The sequence below is a fragment of the Macadamia integrifolia genome, chromosome 6 (genome assembly GCF_013358625.1).
Source record: "Macadamia integrifolia cultivar HAES 741 chromosome 6, SCU_Mint_v3, whole genome shotgun sequence".
Classification (NCBI taxonomy): domain Eukaryota; kingdom Viridiplantae; phylum Streptophyta; class Magnoliopsida; order Proteales; family Proteaceae; genus Macadamia; species Macadamia integrifolia.
Genome location: NC_056562.1, coordinates 23,411,490 through 23,429,424, shown reverse-complemented (window position 1 = coordinate 23,429,424; position 17,935 = coordinate 23,411,490). Strand labels below are relative to the sequence as shown.

At 37.8% G+C, this 17,935-nt stretch overlaps 2 protein-coding genes and 4 long non-coding RNA genes across 6 annotated transcripts in view; 4 read left to right on the top strand and 2 right to left on the bottom strand.

Annotated features, from left to right (window-relative positions):
- Positions 1 to 2,242: 2,242 nt before the first annotated feature.
- On the top strand, positions 2,243 to 3,442 carry LOC122082145. The gene is made up of 2 exons (XM_042649628.1): positions 2,243 to 2,580; positions 2,716 to 3,442. The coding sequence occupies exons 1-2, from the start codon at positions 2,243 to 2,245 to the stop codon at positions 3,440 to 3,442; spliced, it is 1,065 nt and encodes a 354-aa protein (XP_042505562.1).
- A 38-nt stretch (positions 3,443 to 3,480) lies between these two features.
- On the top strand, positions 3,481 to 4,299 carry LOC122082144. The gene has a single exon (XM_042649627.1). The coding sequence runs from the start codon at positions 3,481 to 3,483 to the stop codon at positions 4,297 to 4,299; it is 819 nt and encodes a 272-aa protein (XP_042505561.1).
- A 3,888-nt stretch (positions 4,300 to 8,187) lies between these two features.
- On the top strand, positions 8,188 to 8,788 carry LOC122080731. Its single transcript, XR_006140888.1, has 2 exons — positions 8,188 to 8,383; positions 8,522 to 8,788. It is a non-coding gene; the product is annotated as an uncharacterized LOC122080731 (long non-coding RNA).
- Positions 8,789 to 12,538: 3,750 nt separating this feature from the next.
- Positions 12,539 to 13,100, bottom strand: LOC122081705. Its single transcript, XR_006141166.1, has 3 exons — positions 13,053 to 13,100; positions 12,769 to 12,909; positions 12,539 to 12,602 (listed from the first exon to the last, which is right to left on the bottom strand). It is a non-coding gene; the product is annotated as an uncharacterized LOC122081705 (long non-coding RNA).
- Positions 13,101 to 13,215: 115 nt separating this feature from the next.
- Positions 13,216 to 14,821, top strand: LOC122080607. Its single transcript, XR_006140839.1, has 2 exons — positions 13,216 to 13,556; positions 14,318 to 14,821. It is a non-coding gene; the product is annotated as an uncharacterized LOC122080607 (long non-coding RNA).
- A 2,787-nt stretch (positions 14,822 to 17,608) lies between these two features.
- The window catches only part of LOC122081453, a 5,768-nt gene continuing 5,441 nt past the window's right edge, over positions 17,609 to 17,935 (bottom strand). The window contains exon 4 of the long non-coding RNA XR_006141089.1: positions 17,609 to 17,629. This is a non-coding gene — a long non-coding RNA (uncharacterized LOC122081453). The remainder of the gene's footprint in view (positions 17,630 to 17,935) is intronic.

The following is a 17,935-nucleotide window of genomic DNA, read 5'->3' as shown; positions in this document are numbered from 1 at the left end:
AGAAGAAGCTTACTTGTGTTGAATTCAGTTTTGAGTTTGAAAATAATAGAAAATTTAAAATGTCTGGGTGCTATTGCTCATTGCTTTCTATTAGAGCAGGCTATCACAAATGTATTTCAACTTCATTTCTAAGCTTCACTGGAACAACGTGTGATGCGCTTATGTAACTAGTTGTTTTGATCATTCTGATTTTTAAAGTTTGCTTGGACCTTGGAATGTCTAAACCATACCAAATTTGTCTGATAGGTTCCTCTCTGAAGCCAGTGGACCAATTTATTGTGAACGGTAGCTGCAGAAATTTGACTCTAATTCCCATTCATCAGAGGAAGGGAAAACTTTCAGCTCATAGAAGGCCACTTACAGATCAGGCAGCATATAGGTTTTACTTTACTCCTTACCTATTGATTTTTTCTGGATGATGTTGTTGTTAACCTTTTTTTTGTTGTGTGGTTTCCCTGAGTAGTTCAATTTTTGTTTTTTAGTGTCTTAATGTGATTTGCAATTCAAGTTTGAGGCTGATGTTGATGTGTATTGGTTCCTATCACATATGGTCACAATATTTAAGATTGAGTTTTGAGAAATGGACTCGGTTTAATCATATCAGCTATATTTATTGAGAACTTGGATTTCGTTTGATGTGTGCTTCAAATGCAAACTGATTGGACAGTTGGGACTTGCGAGACTAGTTTTCTCTGTTCATTTATGTGACCGCCTTTCTTACATGGTCATTTAATTACTGCTTGTGCATGACAACTATTGGTTTGAGTGCACTAACTTTGATTTTTTCCTAAATCTTTGAAATTTGTGATTGGTTTTTGTTACAGTTATTTTAATCTATTTAAAGCATCAAATTAGTAAAACAACTCAAAATTTGGAAATTCATAAGATTCATGTAAATTTGTACTTGTTATGATCTTAGTAAGCAAGGCTACACAAGGGGGTAAATGGTTTTTATTGTATTAGTATTTAAGGGTTTTAGAGAAGAAGCATTCATGAAATGTGATGACAATGTTTTGTTAGCGGAACCAAATTTTAAACTTTCTTCCAAGGAGGGTCAATTTGATGGGTTACATAGAAAGTTGATGAAGGAGAATTGGTCTGCCACTATGTAGGATTTAAGTGGTCCCCTCCCACCCCACCCCCACCCCCTTTGACAGACTAAACTCTTCGCAAAACCCAAAATATCTCAAATTTTTCCGAATCTTTTTGTCTGATTTGTATCTGTAGCAAATTATAGTTCAGGGCTGAGTTTAGTCTCTATGATAGGGTTCTAAATTGCCTCAGCTTAGGAATTCAGAAATCCCTTAGAAATCAAAATCTCAGTGAATGTTTCTGAAACCAGGCTCAAGAGAAAATTGATTTCAGCAAGTCAAATGTTCAAATGAGACCAGAAATCTAGTCAGGTCCTCTATTCAGAGTATTAAGCTATATTGCAAAATCTGATGGAAATTCAACTGCTGGATTAGGAGATACGAATATTTCCTACATCAAATAGGAAAGTTGAAACCCAGAAAATAACATAATTGATGGGCAGGGTATATATAATTAAGAATAGTAACAATCAGAGACCTTTTTTTTTTCTTTTTTTTTTAATTTTTAAATTATTCTTATTATATTAAGCAGCAATATGAAACCATAAACAGTAGCCGGTCAATTTTTTAAATATCAAGTCCATTGTCCCTGATTTTGAGAAGTTCACTTGAAAAAGGCTTCCCGAAATTGAGTAGAAAATTCAGGGTTATAAACAGAAACATAAACTAGACAAGTGGATAATGTAACTGAGGCAGATCATAGCAGAAAGCCCAACTAACAGAATAACAGAACCAATAGAATGTAAGAATGAAAATAGCATGATCAGGATAGAGGAATGTCGGATTTGGATTTTTATTTTGCTCTTATTGTTCATATATTTTTTTGGGAAAGTTTATTTTCTGCTACTGAAAATTCCATGAAAATTTTTTTTTTTTTTTATATTTTTTGCTGTGGGGACGACTTTTCTGTGCCTTGTGGATTCAGGAGGTCTCTAATAAGTTGAAAATAGAGTTTCAAGTTCTGCAGATTTATATTCTTTTAATGTACTTCCCGTTGTTAAGAAACCATTGCGATTATATTGTTGCTTCTATTGGGCTTCTTAAATCCTCTCATATTTTCTGCTCTCCTTGTGATTGTATCATAGTAAAAGCCATGTTAAAAGGAAAATTCTCAATCTTTTGCCTTGTGAGGATTGCAGCATATAGGAAAGATGTCAGGTTCAGTATTGGCTGTATGCAGTTATGGTGGAGTGTTAGTAAGAGATACTGATGGAACATATATGAAGGAGGGAGGTGAATCTATTGCAATTCGTATGGATGGAACAATGAATTTCACCCAGTTCTTGGAGAAGGTTTGTTCATCATGGAATTTCAACCCTGATGGTGTTTTATTGAAGTGGTTAGTGCCTGGGAGTAGATGTGCTCCTATTAGCCTTAAGGGAGACTTAGACCTCCAAAATATGTTGGATTTTAACAGTCGTAGTGCCATAGTGGATGTAATTGTGTCAATGGATGATGGCTCTATCGGAAGTGATCACTATGGGGCTAGGTACATTATTTGTTGTAGTTTGTCAGTTTGTTTAGCTTAAGTTTTTAAATTTTTTATGGCTGTAATGAGATGTAAACATTGTTTTTTTTTTTTTTTTTAAATTCCGATAGCAGGTGCAGTGTTACTTTTGCACAGTCTCAGCATATGGATGACGGGAATGTTGATGAGACTTGTGACATGGTTATTGCATGTTCAAGTGAGACACCTGTCACCTGTGGACAAAGTACTAACCATATTTTGGGAGAAAGCAATAGAGGGTGTGGGACAGATGTTTAAGTCAGCAACTGACTTTCGACAATCGGTTGCTCAATTTGCTATTGCAAATGGTTTCCGTTATTTGACAAAACGGAGTGATAAAGCGAGGGTTATTGTTGAGTGTGCAGTTGAGGGATGTTATTGGTCAATTAGGGCAAGTCATGTCAAGCCGAGTGGAATGTTTAGGATTCATAAGTACCAAGGTGTACACCAACATCCACCTAGATCTCAGTTCATTGACAAGGTGAAGGTACCGCAGTCTCTCATAGCTAATACTGTGGTTGAGAAAGTTCGAGACACTCCCAAGTATCCTCCAACTAAATTCATTATTGATATGAAAAGAGACTATCACCTAGAATTGAGTTATATGCAGTGTTGGAGGGCAAAGGAGGTTGCAAATGATAAAGTGTTTGGATCTTTCAAGGAATCTTATCTGTACATCCCTTGGTATTGTAATAAGGTTATTGAGACAAACCCTGGGAGCCATGCTAAATATGAGGTTGATGATGATGGTAAATTTACAAGACTATTTGTAGCCTATTACACTGCTATGCAGGGCTTCAGGACAGGATGTAGCCTGTACTGTTCATTGATGGCACCTTCATAAAATCCAGGTTTCTTGGCACTCTGTTATCTACTACAGCAATGGATGTAGATGATGGGATGTTTCCTGTAGCCTTCGCAATTGTCTCTGGTGAGAATCACTCTGATTGGACATGGTTTTTAGAGCAGCTTAACATGGCATTAGACAACACTGGACAGATTGTTTTTGTGTCTGATAGGCATCAATCCATAATTGATGGGGTCCGTTTTGTCTTTGGGGATGTCCACCATGCATTTTGTCTTCGCCATTTAAAGGCAAATTTTAAGAAGAATCTTCGAAAGCCTATGTCAGCCATTTTGAAGAATGTTTTAGAAGTATTGCTTACTGATGCAGCATATGCACGGGCAACTTTAGACTTTAACAATCATATGGGTGATATAAGGGGTATCTCAGAAGATGCATATATATGGTTAATGACAACTAGACCAGAGAACTGGGCTAATTGTCTATTCCCTGGAAATCGTTATGACAAGTTGACTTCCAATTATGCAGAGACATATAATGCATGGATATTAAAGCAACGTGAACTACCCATAATGCAACTCTTGAACAGTATAAGGATGAAACAGATGGAGATGATGTATAAACGTAAGCAGAAATTAATTAAGTGGAAATATGATGTGGGCCCTAAGATTAACAAGATTCTAAAGAAACGAGTTCGTAAATCTGAGGGGCTGACCGTTAGGCGATCTTCAATGTCTGGGTTTGAAGTTGAGGGTGACGCAAGTACACACTCAGTTGACTTAAGTTTGAGATCTTGTTCCTGCAAGGCGTGGGAGATGACAGGTCTACCCTCTATTCATGCATCTGCAGCGATAATTCAGGATTCGTGGACAACTCCTGAATTATGTTTCACATGAGTATCATAAAGAGGCATATGCGCAAACGTATGAAGAACCAATCAATCCTGTCCCTAACCATGATATGTCCTTGGAATCAAACACAGGGGACGCATACGTTGTTGTGAGGCCTCCTAGAACTCGTAAGCGTGCAGGCCGACCAAAGAGACAACGTATAGAATCACAAGATGTGGAGAAGCGACCCCAACATTGTAGCAGATGTGGGGATCATAGGCATAACAGGAGGTCATGTCGGGAGGCAATATAGCCTCTTATGAACGTGATAAGCTAATTGGTATAGAAATTTCTTGTAACTAAAAGTTTGTGTTATGTGTCAACTGTACATCGCCTAAGGTCATCTCTCAATTTTGGTTGCAGTTTCCAAGATGGCAAGACAAGTTTCACTTTTTGTTGGCCTCGCATCACTCTCGAAGAACATAAAACTATAATTATTTGAAGGGAACACTCATAGGTCCCAAAATATGTTGAGAAGAATCTTATATTAATATGATGTAATGTTGAATATTTGATTCTCTATCTGAATGTTTTAGGTGGATATTTTATGGTTTTGTTGTTCGGTTAATTGCATTAGCTATTAACACATTTTTATCTCTATGGACATTGAATAGATATATGATGACTTTTATGTTTTGTCGTTGAGACTATTTGCATTGTTGGCATGTTGCATATTTAACAGACTAAGTGACTAACAGCTGAATTTTTATTTAGTCTTTGTGCTCTTCGGGCAAAATCATATCTTTTATTGAATTGGAATCTATCTTATTTCCTTGGAAGGTAACATAAACTAAACCTTCTCCCTCTCTCTCTCTCTCTCATATGCTTTCATACTAAGCAGCAACAAGGCAAACAGTGCTGCCACTGGACCGAAGGCCTCTTTTATTATTCACTGATTGAGTATATTTCCTCTCCTTATCAGCTTCAGTTAATGGGTCTACTTCCTTTTTTTTTTCTTTTTTTAAGGTATTTAGTATATTGTCTATGTTGCTCCCTCATTTGTGCTCAATGATCAATTTTATGATATGAATTAATAAGAAAAGTCCCCCCCCCCCAACACTATACCAGTTTAGCATATAGTGTTTCAGGGTGCGCTAAAGATCCAACTACCATATACAAGCTGGATTTGCAGTAGGTATTCACTACAAAATAGATCTATTATTGATCACCACTACCTTCACCCTCATGAACTACGTTTATTGTAACTCTTATTTACCTTCCATTCTCCCAGGTAAATCTATATTGACATTAGAATTTCATCCAATTATTTATGCATTGGACTGTAGTTTCATAATTCACATATCTCATATGCTTATAAATGGGTGAGCATACTTCTCAGTGTTCTCAGAACTGCTTTACCATTATATGCCTTCCTATATTTTCGTTGTCAATGGGTAGATGTCTACTAAAAGACAGATTGTTTCAATATGTTTTGCCGAGGTTTAATACAATGTTGGCTGAAGTACACCCCTTGGGACTGTATTGCAGTTCACAACCAATTTCTACTTTTGAGGCCCCGCCAATATGAAGGATACTCAGTACTTTAGCAGGTGAATATATGTCTCATTCATCTCCAGTTGTGTTTGTCTTTTTCATATTTTATTTTTCATTAACCTGTGTTTTACAATTATGTTGCATAATTTAGAACTGTTTGGTGTCCATGTCCTCATTACAGGGCACAAACCCATTCACTGATTGAAATAGCCGAACCTAATCATGCATATGTAGTTTTTGGCGTTTTTATTTGCCTCCAATTTAAGTAAGTTGCAGGGAATTCAAGTAAGATTTGATAAGAATCCATAGAAAACTTATTAATACGGAGTGAGAAATAGTACTGAAATAAGGGCCTTTCCTACACTCGAAGGTTCGATTCTACCTTTGTCTCTGTGGATTGAACATGGATTTGAATGTGTTGGCATTTTTCATTTGAAGTTATGAGGGACATGCATAGGTTTTATATCTTTTATGTTGGAGAATACCACTTTTATCCATGTTTTTACGCAGTCAAAACTAGCCCAAATGTCAATTTCTGGTTTGATGTCTGAAACCATGCATTTGCAATGATCTTGACCATTAATTTAGCCAGCCCTTGGACAGACTGTGATGCAGTATTTGGGCACCAGCAGTAGTGCCAGGAGGAAGAAGAAAAATTAGTCTAGGCCTAGCCTGACCAGAATTTGTTCCAACAAATCCAGCTCAAGTCTAGTCCTGTCGCTGGGTCTTGTTGAGTCATATTTTATTTGTTATTTCTCTTATTACTTAAGTGGTCGAGTCAGTTTAGCACTTCCCTAATATAGAACGTTGATGGGGAGGAATTTCCTGTCTGTTTGGGTTTTATTTTATTGCTATTTAGTTGGCTGGAATAGGAGTAATCAATTTCAGTCCTTGATATTCTTTATTATTTTTGTATTTGAGTCAAGGAAGGACTCTTCAATACCAGATGCATGTATGAAGTGCCAGATGCACAAAATGTAACATGTTTTTTTCCCCCCTGCGTGAGACTTGTGCTTAGCCATTTGTGAGGTGCAAAATTAATGCTCAGTTAAATATTTACATACAATCATGTTTAACTATATGAGTCTTATAATCTATTAAGGCTACATGGTGCCATGCTGCCAAAAAAGGATAACATTTACTCTATGTGAAGTATAAGGAATTATTAAAAAAATCTTTGTTTACAAACATTTGTATATTTAATGACTGAAATGTGTACAAGGGAAGTGCTGCCAGGCTGCGTGGCCCCTGCACCAGCATGGGGGCCAATGAGAGTGGCGCATGGGCATTCCAAGGGTAGGGTGGGGTGGTCATTTTACTGCCCCATGTGAGAGGGTGTAGGAGGGCACTGCCAGGCAGCGTTCTAATGAATCTAATGAACAAGTTCAGGACCAACCATAGCACGTGGAAAATCAGCTTGAATAACTTGTACCAAAATACACATCTTCTCTTATCTGATTTGTCAAGAAAAAGAGAAATTACTATTCAGCAATATGAAGCTCCCAAAAATAATGCATAATCCAGATACTAAAAATCAAATTTATTAGGCTGGTTCTTGGTGTGTAGAATGTTGTTGGATGGATCCATCCAGCTGTAAGTCCTGATCCTCTGAAGAGAACAAATATTAGTTCTTTGGTCCCTAGACCACACAGATCTTTTGGCCCTGGTTTCCAAAAGACTCCTTGTAACGCTTCTTATATATTGCTTTTCTAGTCCATATTTTAACTAAGATGTCTGTACAAATACAGTTTTATGTTTAATTGCAGGCCAGAGCATACACCATGTCCATGCCATACAGAGTCCAGCGTATAGAGGAATTTGTGAAACAACTTGAGACAGGAGATTTAAAACTCCGAGTGAGGGTACTTGAGGTAGGTTAGACTTCTCAACTTCTTTAGATTATCATTGAACTGTGTTTTTACTGAAAATAGTAAAATCGTACAAAGTCTTGTTTACTGATGAGGCAAGTGTGGACTCTTTCTGGTAGAATTCAATTATAAATGTTGGATCCAAAATCTCCTTTGTGACTCCTTCCCACTCATCATAAGCAATGAGGTTCAGAACCCTTGCCAAAATTGACACTACTAATGGAAGATTAGTACAATGTTCAGATTTGACAAAGGGAGTTATGGTGACCAAAGTCATTGTGGTGTCAAGGCAAGCCAAGGTGATGGCCAGAAGACCAAGGCTGGATTTTTAAGCATGTGACCCTTGAGACATATGGTGACTGGTGCAGAAGACCAGATGAAGATCTTGTATGACTAGCAATGTAATAATGTTTTATCTAAATAATTTCCAAAAAAAATAGAGAACTTTCCGGGAGGGGCTGTTTTGACATTTTCTCATATTCAAACTTTCTATTCTATATTATTTTGTTTCATTCTGTATTTTGTAACTTAAGTTTTCCTTTCATAACATAATATATTTGATGCTTTCAAAATCTTTGTCCATCAGTCAGAAAGATTTGCACGGAAGGCAACTGTACTTCAAATGGCCACTATTTATATTGTTTTTGGTGGAACCCTGCTAAATATTGGGATCACAGTTAGCAGCCTAGGTAGCCAAGTAATAGCGAACGGATCTTTCATTGGAGCTGGTAAGTTTATCATGTTTATTTCACATTCTTTAGATAAGAATTCAGTATCAGATTAGCCATTTCTCTGATGGTAGGTCATAATAAACTATTCTCCCCTCTCCCACCCCAAAAATTACCCCCCTCAAAAATAATTTGCAGGTGTTTTCTTCGCACTATTAATTAGGTCCATGCAAAGAGTGAAGAAGCTTGATAAATTTGAGAAGATGATTTGATTCTTGTGCAGGGAGCAAGCACCTCTCTTACCTGTATAGTGAATCTAAATTTTCTGTTTCAATTATTTAACAGTGAAATTGTTTGTTGGTGTGCATGCCATCCTCACGAGTTGTAAGGCATGTTTCTGCACCATGGTCATTGATATTGGTCGCCAGCCCAAACATATCCCAATTGAGTTTGAAAATTCTTCAATTTTGTTGTTTTGGATCTTATGCAAATGGAAGAACGTGTTGTTAGTTCTTCAACACTAGAAATATGTAGTCTATTATAGGAGACAAGCTTAATTGAATATGCAGAAATAAGCCTAACATGCATGCTTGTTCTTTGGAGCATCCATGGTTGAAGGTCAAGGAGATGGTCTTGGCACTAGGAGAGCAGTATGGCTGAAGCATCTCTGAAACTTTGGGATCTTATTTTCTGAATATATATATATATATATATATAGAATTGTATTATGTAGCACTAGCTTGACCTTGTTGAAAACATTGAAATAGTTTAAATTATTTGGAACTCATGGTTGTATTGATGTATGGTTAAGTTGTATTCGGGATTATTATGTGGGGGTATTCGCTTTATTTTTACACTCATGGCTCTATTGGGAGTGTATCATTGTTACCATGCGTGCAAGAAGTAGATGAATGCGAAAGATGAAACTTTTTACTTGAAGCTGCTCTCCCTCTCTCTGTCATTTTTTTTTTTTTTTTGGTGAATTGAGTATCAAGTAATGGGTTTTGGGGTAATTATCGTCGTTGTATTTATGCAATCACTTTGTTAAGAAATTCTTCAACATAATAACAAAGAATGGTTTTATTTTGCACATAAGACCCAGTTGGATCAAAGGGCAAGCTTCATTTGCTATCATTGATAATCATTGTTGCACTTTCTCCATTACATACAGAAACCCCTTAGTTTTTTTTAGAAAAAAAACCCCTTAGTTTACTCCCTGCAAATTAAATAACTATAGAGCAGAATGATCTCAAGTTGTTACCATTCTGAAGAAATTTGTGATCCTTGTAAGATGAAGATGGGCAATTCGTTGTCCGGTACCCTGTTGCAGTTTCAACCACCCATCTATCGACAATTCCTCCTTGGGAACCTGAGGTCACCTTACCAGTGCCAGCTTGAAGCACAAAGGCTGTCATCATGGACATGAGAGGACTGGCATCATGGACATGAGAGGACTGGTATGTGTATAGATAGAATTGGGAATTTGAATCAAACCATAGCTGGTAACAATAAGTGAATATATTTGAGTAGCTGTAAATTTAAAATATGGATGTTCCTACGGAAAACATGCCATTACAGTATTAAATTTCTCATATTCATTTATTTTAACCTCACAACGCCCTTTATGGATTTTATTCAATAAAAGCGAAAGTTGAAATGCATAGAACAACTTGATAGATGGAATTTTTCTTGCCTGCAATTCCTACTGCAGTATAGGGTAAGCATCATCGCTTGTCATTGCGTCGTCATCACTTGCGGATGATTCTGAAGTCATATCACAATTGTTCTTCATCTTACGAACACTTTCCAATTCTAAACGTTGGTCATGTATGATCTTCTTTGATTCAACCCTTTTGTGTTCAAAATAGGCACGCCTAGTTCTCGTACGCATTTTTGAAATTTCACGACTTAGGATTCGAATATTTTCGTCCAAAGTCATCACATCCTTCGCTTTGTAAAGGTCTTTTCGAAGGGGAAGCTCTACTCGTAGATCTCTTGCTTCACGGTGTGCATTCTCACGATCATTAAGTAGCTCTTGCATTTTCTCCTTCAGTCGAAGCTCCTCTTTCCCTTTATCTTGATTCACACTGGGAGCAGAATTACTAGCTTCGGAGCTACTGGACGCCATTATAGAGTTATTTCAACATTTTTAAGGTGGCTAAGAGGATGTTGAAGCAGATGGGTATATTTGTATTCTCCATACCTACTTCAAATTGTAATAGTAGGTGGTACTTTTAATATGATGTGAATCTTGAATACATAAATGATTCCAAAGGGTAAGTAGTGGCAGTCCATTCTCAAATTCACTAAATTATGTAATAGTGTTCTTCAACATGATGGGCATCTTGAAAAAGTATTATACTTGCTTCCAAATCGTAATGATTACTGAAGCGTTGGGCAGGTTCTTTGACATGATAGAATCTTGGAAAAAGTTGCATGCTTTGCTTTGTCAGGATGAGTATAGGTACAACCACTTGGGAAATTTTGAAAATTTGCAGGATTGCTTCAATAGTATTCATGTGAAGCACCACAACAGTATGCATGTGAAGCACCAGTTACTAACATGTATATACAGGCAAGATGACTATATGGTAAAGTTGAGGAAATATACTTAAGTCACATTCAATCAAACCCAAGTGGAGCCTTTCGAATCGTACTATTGGTCTCTGTAACATCAGAGTTTGAAGGAATGATAGGCAATCGAATCGATTGCAGCTCGAAACATTAATCAGAAATAAAAACATATAAATTCATATATATATATATATACTAGTAAAAAATCCACGTGCAACGTGTGGCTGTGTGTAAAAACTTGAGTTGGACAATTTAGTTATCACAAACTTCAAGTGGGTAATTTTGTAAATAAAAACCTAATTTTTAGTAATCTTGTAATTTTCCCTTGTATTAATTGGTTCAATTTAACCTTAATCCAAAACCAAACTGATCAGCGTCACCGCTTCCATACCCAACCTAGTTCTGAGAAATCCCAAATCCCCTTACCCTCTTCAACCAATACACGGCTTCACTTCCATCACTTCCACCCCCATTCTAGCGTATATCCTACTGCCAACCTAGATCTTCCTGCGACCATGATCAGCGACGACAAGGCAGCGACGAGTTTTGTGTGACCTCGACGGAGTAGCGAATCCCCTATAATAGAGGTTTTAAGGGAATAGGATTTGCAAAGGTGGGATTCCGGGAACAATTTAACAGAAGCTAAACTGAATTAATAATACTATGGAATAAAGATTAGCAATGGAGTATGGAATTATAGATCAACAAGATAGAATTTAATAAGAATAAAATAGGCTAAAATATGTAAATTGAAAAGAAAACCGGAAGATTGTTGATTTTGTCTCTACCGCCAACCGTTGATTTCAGAACTAAATATTTGATTGTTAGTTAATTTCTGAGATAGACCAGCTGGAATCAATAGATTGTTGACTTACAGACCTCCTCCAGAAATTTCAGACCATTCTGAGAGTAACCTAAACCCATCGGACCTTAGTCCCTATCAAAATATCTGCTGTGAAATCCAAGTCTCAGACCACTGCCAATTTTGTCTCTACCGTGTACCCTTGGTTTCAGAACTATGTATTCGATTAACAGTAGATTTCTGTGATAGACCAGTTGGTTGAAAACATAGAGTATTAGTTAATTTGATTGATCAATGAATGTATTGCTTGAAAATTGATCTTTGAATACAGTAATAATCTACCCCTCCAATCTTTCCACATAAGAGCTGTGACCTCCAGCTATACAGCATACAGCACAAACTCCACATCATTTCAACCACATTATGACTAATCATATTAGAATGAAGTACACTACACCAGTCTCACCCTAGAGCAGGTGATAGGAATAAGAAAGCAAAATTTCCCTTTGTTATAAGGACCACCACTCCTGAATCATGGACACCCAACTCTTTCTTGCACAGATTGAAACAAAAGGCCCAAAAAATTTATTTTTGGAGCAACACTTAAGTTTCCAAAATAAGGTATGTTCTCCCAAAAACAAAATAAAGGTTCCCTCACCAAAAGTATTCACATATAGAAAATTTATCAGATAATTGTTAGTCAACGTAAGATCTGATATCTAGGATGAACTTAAATAAATTTAGGCTTCTAGGTTACTATTTTTACAAGTACATAATAGCATTAAGTCACATTTTTGTTTTCTTCAGCTGCTCAACAACCTTCTTTGCAGCATCTGCCATCTCTATCCAATCAGCTTGACTTCCAGCAAATATTTCCTTGTAGAACTCTACCTCTTCATCTTTCTGTATAACAAAATGAATGTCAAACAACAGTTATCTGGATGGGGGTTAAATGAACCATCAGTATATATCTACCAGAGAATAATAAACCATAACCATGCAAAAAGCAAAAAGCATAATGCAAAAATAGATACAGAAATAGATTTGAACCAACAGAAAGCATGTATACCAGTTCCTTAAATAAAGGTTCGGGCTTGCCTATGTCATGACCAGAAGGTAGAATCTCCCAAGGTCTCCGCGCCCTATCAATATCTCATTTTTCATCACACAATGATAGATGTGGTCTTGGAAAATTTAACTGCCTTAATACCTTTAACATAACAAAAGAAAAGCCTCAGAATGCAAGATCTAGTAAACCATTTTTAATACTGAAAAAGCATATGAGCCTTATCACTACAATAACAATAAAAGTATTTCTTAATTTCAATGTACACAAGGTAGGAAATGTACTACCTCAACAGAGAAAGATGGAATGAAAGGTTCTAACAAAGCTGCAAGTAGATATACTAGTCCAACAGAGCACTCACATAGACCCACGAACAAACATGGGAATGGGATTCTTTCGATTCTCTGTGAAGTGAGAAAAAAANTTCAACAGATTGTCATCTGCTTATGAGTTCGATATGCAGATCTTGCTCAACTGTAGGGAGAATACAGAACAGTTCTCTCTTGTGTCTGTATCTTTTGTGGGTAATGTTAAGTAAAGCTGTCAGAACTAACAGAACCTGCGAACCCACATAGATCAGATGTATATCCATCTGTTCACATTTGAAAACAGATTATTTATGTTCATGCATAGCTCCTTGCATGTTCTTTGTTGGGGGCTAATTTATTTTGCTTGATGTTCATCTGTGACAGATGAGAGTAGCTGTTGACAGGGCTGGAGAAGTTGAAGAGACCACAAGAATGTGGCTTTCCATGATGGCAAGAGACTGCAGCCGTTTCTGTATAATTATGGTTTGTTCTTTTCTTCTTATCTTACTCCTTGATAAAGATGCCAGCTTATATGATGCTTACCATATGGAAAGATCTCTACAATGACAACCACCCCCACTTACAATTACTTGGGGAATTTTATGGCCAACACAAGTAGACCTTTGGCTTTGCCTTGAGAAATATGGTACCTTATAATCTTATATTGGGCTTCTGTTCAGGAATGACACTGCGAGAAATTTTAAAGAGAACTGCGTCCTTTAGAGTTCTGAAATTTTTTTTCTTGGGGGTTGGTGTGTTGGTGGTTGGGCTGGAAGTTGGCCGACAGGGAGATGGTGATGTGATAAACTCATATAATCATGGATGGCCAGAAGCTTATTAGCTTCATGTGTGAGCTATCAGGGACGTCCAAGGGCCTATCTACAATGTACTTAAACAGTCTGTAACTATATCCGTAACTAAACAACAGTAATCACACAAGAGAAAGAGAGAAGAATAGAGTAGAGACTGCTAAGAGAGCTGAAAGAATGCACTTCCAGACTCCCTCTTACCATACTCAATAATAACTTACATCCAGCAAGGAAAGAAAATCCTTGTCAAGTAAGAAAAGAAAAAGAAGTCTAGACTAATTAGGAAAGGAGAAACACCTGATTAGAATAGAGATAATCCATGAAATAGTACGAACAGTACACATGAAAGTGTAACCCCACATACCATCTTCCAGTCTTTAACACAATTATTTTTACTTGGAATTTGAATAGTGTTTCTCTTCAATTGTTAAGCAGAGATCGTCTGTCAACAAAGCTGCTACTGCTCCAACATCTAGTTATGTTGATTCACAAGGACAGGAAGAAAATATTCTTTGCAGATGAAGTTGGTGGGCCTCTATGTCATGTCAAGGTTTTTGAAGATCAACTGGCTTCTCTCTGTGGCTCTGAATGTGACACTGAGAAATTCTTAGGCAACTAAAACTGAAAGAATTACTTCTTGTACAATACCATTGTTGATATTTAAAATGCCAATTTCATGGTCAAACAGCCCCGAAGATCATTTCTGTCATTACAACAAGCCTAAGAGCTCTAAGCTTCTTTTAAGGTCTTGTTGCTTCTCATAAGCATCTTTTCCTACAGTAGGATATTTCATTGATTTTATTTATTTTGATGAGCTTGTTATGTAATATTTGAAGCTGCTTGATAAAGTACTTTGGCCTGCAGCTTATGGAAGAACTAGAATATGTTTTCTGTCTTGATTCTCAAGTATATTGACAAAAGGACAAAATGGTTTATGCAGAGGAGTGTGTTCTTCTGTGTATGTGTGTGTTTGTGTGGGATCTGATGTGTGTGTGTGTCTATGTGTTTCTGTGCGTGCTTCTGCGTGTCTTGGGTCATTTGAAAACTTGGTTCAGCCCACCTGCTCACCCACAACTTGTCACGTGGCTCATTTCAAAGAATCAGAACCTCTTTTTTAAATAAGTGAGAACATTTTCTTCTCTCTGACCAGAAAGGTCCATATCTTCTTATCTTACCCTTTCCCTTGGTGATCCAGTATATATTGTTAAAAATACATGATCTTTAGGCTTCAATGAAACTAATGGTTGCTTTAGGAAACTGTTGTTGTGATTGGGCACTCTGGATTGAACTCTCCCCTTAGTTTACTCCCTGCAAATTAAATAACTATAGAGCAGAATGATATAACAGTTGTTACCATTGACAATGAAAATTGTGACCTTACCAGTGCCAGCCTGAAGCATAAAGGCTGTCATCATGGACATGAGAGGGCTGGTATGTGTATATATAGAATTGGGAAGTTGAATCAAACCATGGCTGGTAACAGTAAGTGAATATATACTAAGTAGCTGTAAATTTAAAATATGGATGTTCCTAAGGAATACATGCCATTACAGTAGTTGTAACTCATATTCGTTTATTTTAACCTCACAACCCCCTTCATGGCTATTATTCAATAAAAACGAAAGTTGAAATGCATAAAACAACTTCATAGATGGAATTTTTCTTGCCTGCAATTCCTACTGCAGTATAGGGTAAGCATCATCGCCTGTCATTGCATCGTCATCGCTTCCGGATGATTCTGAAGTCATATCACAATTGTTCTTCATCTTACGAACACTTTCCAATTCTAAACGTTGGTCGTGTATGATCTTCTTTGATTCAACCCTTTTGTGTTCAAAATAGGCACGCCTAGTTCTTGTACGCGTTTTTGAGATTTCACGACTTAGGATTCGTATATTTTCGTCCAAAGTCGTGACATCCTTCGCCTTGTAAAGGTCTTTTCGAAGGGGAAGCTCTACTCGTAGATCTCTTGCTTCACGGCGTGCATTCTCACGATCATTAAGTAGCTCTTGCATTCTCTCCTTCAGTCGAAGCTCCTCTTTCCCTTTCTCTTGATTCACACTGGGAGCAGAATTACTAGCTTTGGAGCTACTGGACGCCATTATAGAGTTACTTCAATATTTTCAAGGTGGCTAAGAGGATGTTGAAGCGGATGGGTATATTTGTAGTCTCCATACCTACTTCAAATTGTAATAGTAGGTGGTACTTTTAATATAATGTGAATCTTGAATACATAGATGATTCCAAAGGGTAAGTAGTGGTAGGCCATCATGTACAAATTCACTATATTATGTAATAGTGTTCTTCAACATGATGGGCATCTTGAAAAAGTATTATACCAGAGATTCTGAATTGTAATGATGGTTGAAGTGTTCGGCAAGTTCTTTGACATGATAGAATATTGAAAATGTTGCATGCTTTGCTTTGTCAGGATGAGTATAGGTACAACCACTTGGGCAATTTCGGAAAATTTGCAGGATTGCTTCAATAGTATTCATGTGATCTGGAGCACCACAACAGTATTCATGTGAAGCACTAGTTACTAACATATATATAGAGGCAATGATGACTATATGGTAAAGTTGAGGAAATATACTTACGTCACATTCAATCAAACCCAAGTGGAGCCTTTCGAATCGTACCATTGGTCTCTGTAACGTCAGAGTTTGAAGGAATGATAGGCAATCGAATCGATTGCAGCTCGAAACATTAATCAGAAATAAAAACATATCAATTCATATATATATATATATACTAGTAAAAAATCCCTGGGCAACGTGTGGCTGTGTGTAAAAACTTGAGTAGGGCATTTAGTTATCACAAACTTCAAGTGGGTAAATTTGTAAATAAAAACCTAATTTTGAGTAATATTGTAATTTTCCGTTGTATTAATTGGTTCAATTTAACCTTAATCCAAAACCAAACTGATCAGGCGTCACCGCTTCCATACCCGACCTAGTTCTGAGAAATCCCAAATCCCCTTACCCTCTTCAATCAATACACGGCCTCACTTCATCACTTCCACCTCCATTCTAGCGTATATCATACTGCCGACCCAGCTTTTCCTGCTGCCCAGATCAGCGACGACGAGGCAGCGATGAGTTTCGTGCGACCAAGACGGAGCAGCGACCATCTCCGTTCTAAGGTTTTCGACTCCTTCATCTGAGAGACCAGCGAGCAGGTTTCTGCGACACCACCAGTGACGACGGACGCGCGACTTCGATGGACCAGCGAACATCTCCAGTGACGACGGACGACCGACCAAGACGGAGCAGCGACCATCTCCAAAACCAGGATTTCGACTCCTTCCTCTGAGAGACCAGCGAGCAGGTTTCTGCGACACCACAGGTGACGACGGACTCGCGACTTCGACGGACCAGCGAACATCTCCACTGACGACGGACGAGCGACCAAGACGGAGCAGCGACCATCTCCAAAACCAGGATTTCGACTACGTCCTCTGAGAGACCAGCGAGCAGGTTTCTGCGACATCACCAGTGACGATGGACGCGCGACTTCGACGGACCAGATAACATCTCCAGTGACGACGGACGAGCGACCTAGACGGAGCAGCGACCATCTCCGTTGCGAGCAGGTTTCTGCGACATCACCAGTGACGACGGACGCGCGACTTCGACGGACCAACTAACATCTCCAGTGACGACGGAGGAGCGACCTAGACGGACCAGCGACCATCTCCAGTGACGACGGACGCGCGACCTCGACGGACCAGCGACCATCTCCATCCTGCTCGTTGTAAGTTAAAAAAATAAACAATAAAAAATTAAAAATAATGCGTAGGAAAGGAAATAGCTTAAAAATCACTCTACAACGTGTCGCCCTGGTGATGGCATAATCACGACATATAACTTTGCACAAATCATTTTATGATATTATCAAATGTTTTTCGGCATAGAGCAACACACACAGACGATGATAATTAGACGATGATAATTGATCTTTGGCTGAGGAACAAAATGGATGTCTGTAACAATTGATATCATTATTTATTTATTTTCCAGGTTTTTTGAATTTTTTTGGGGGGGGGGGGGG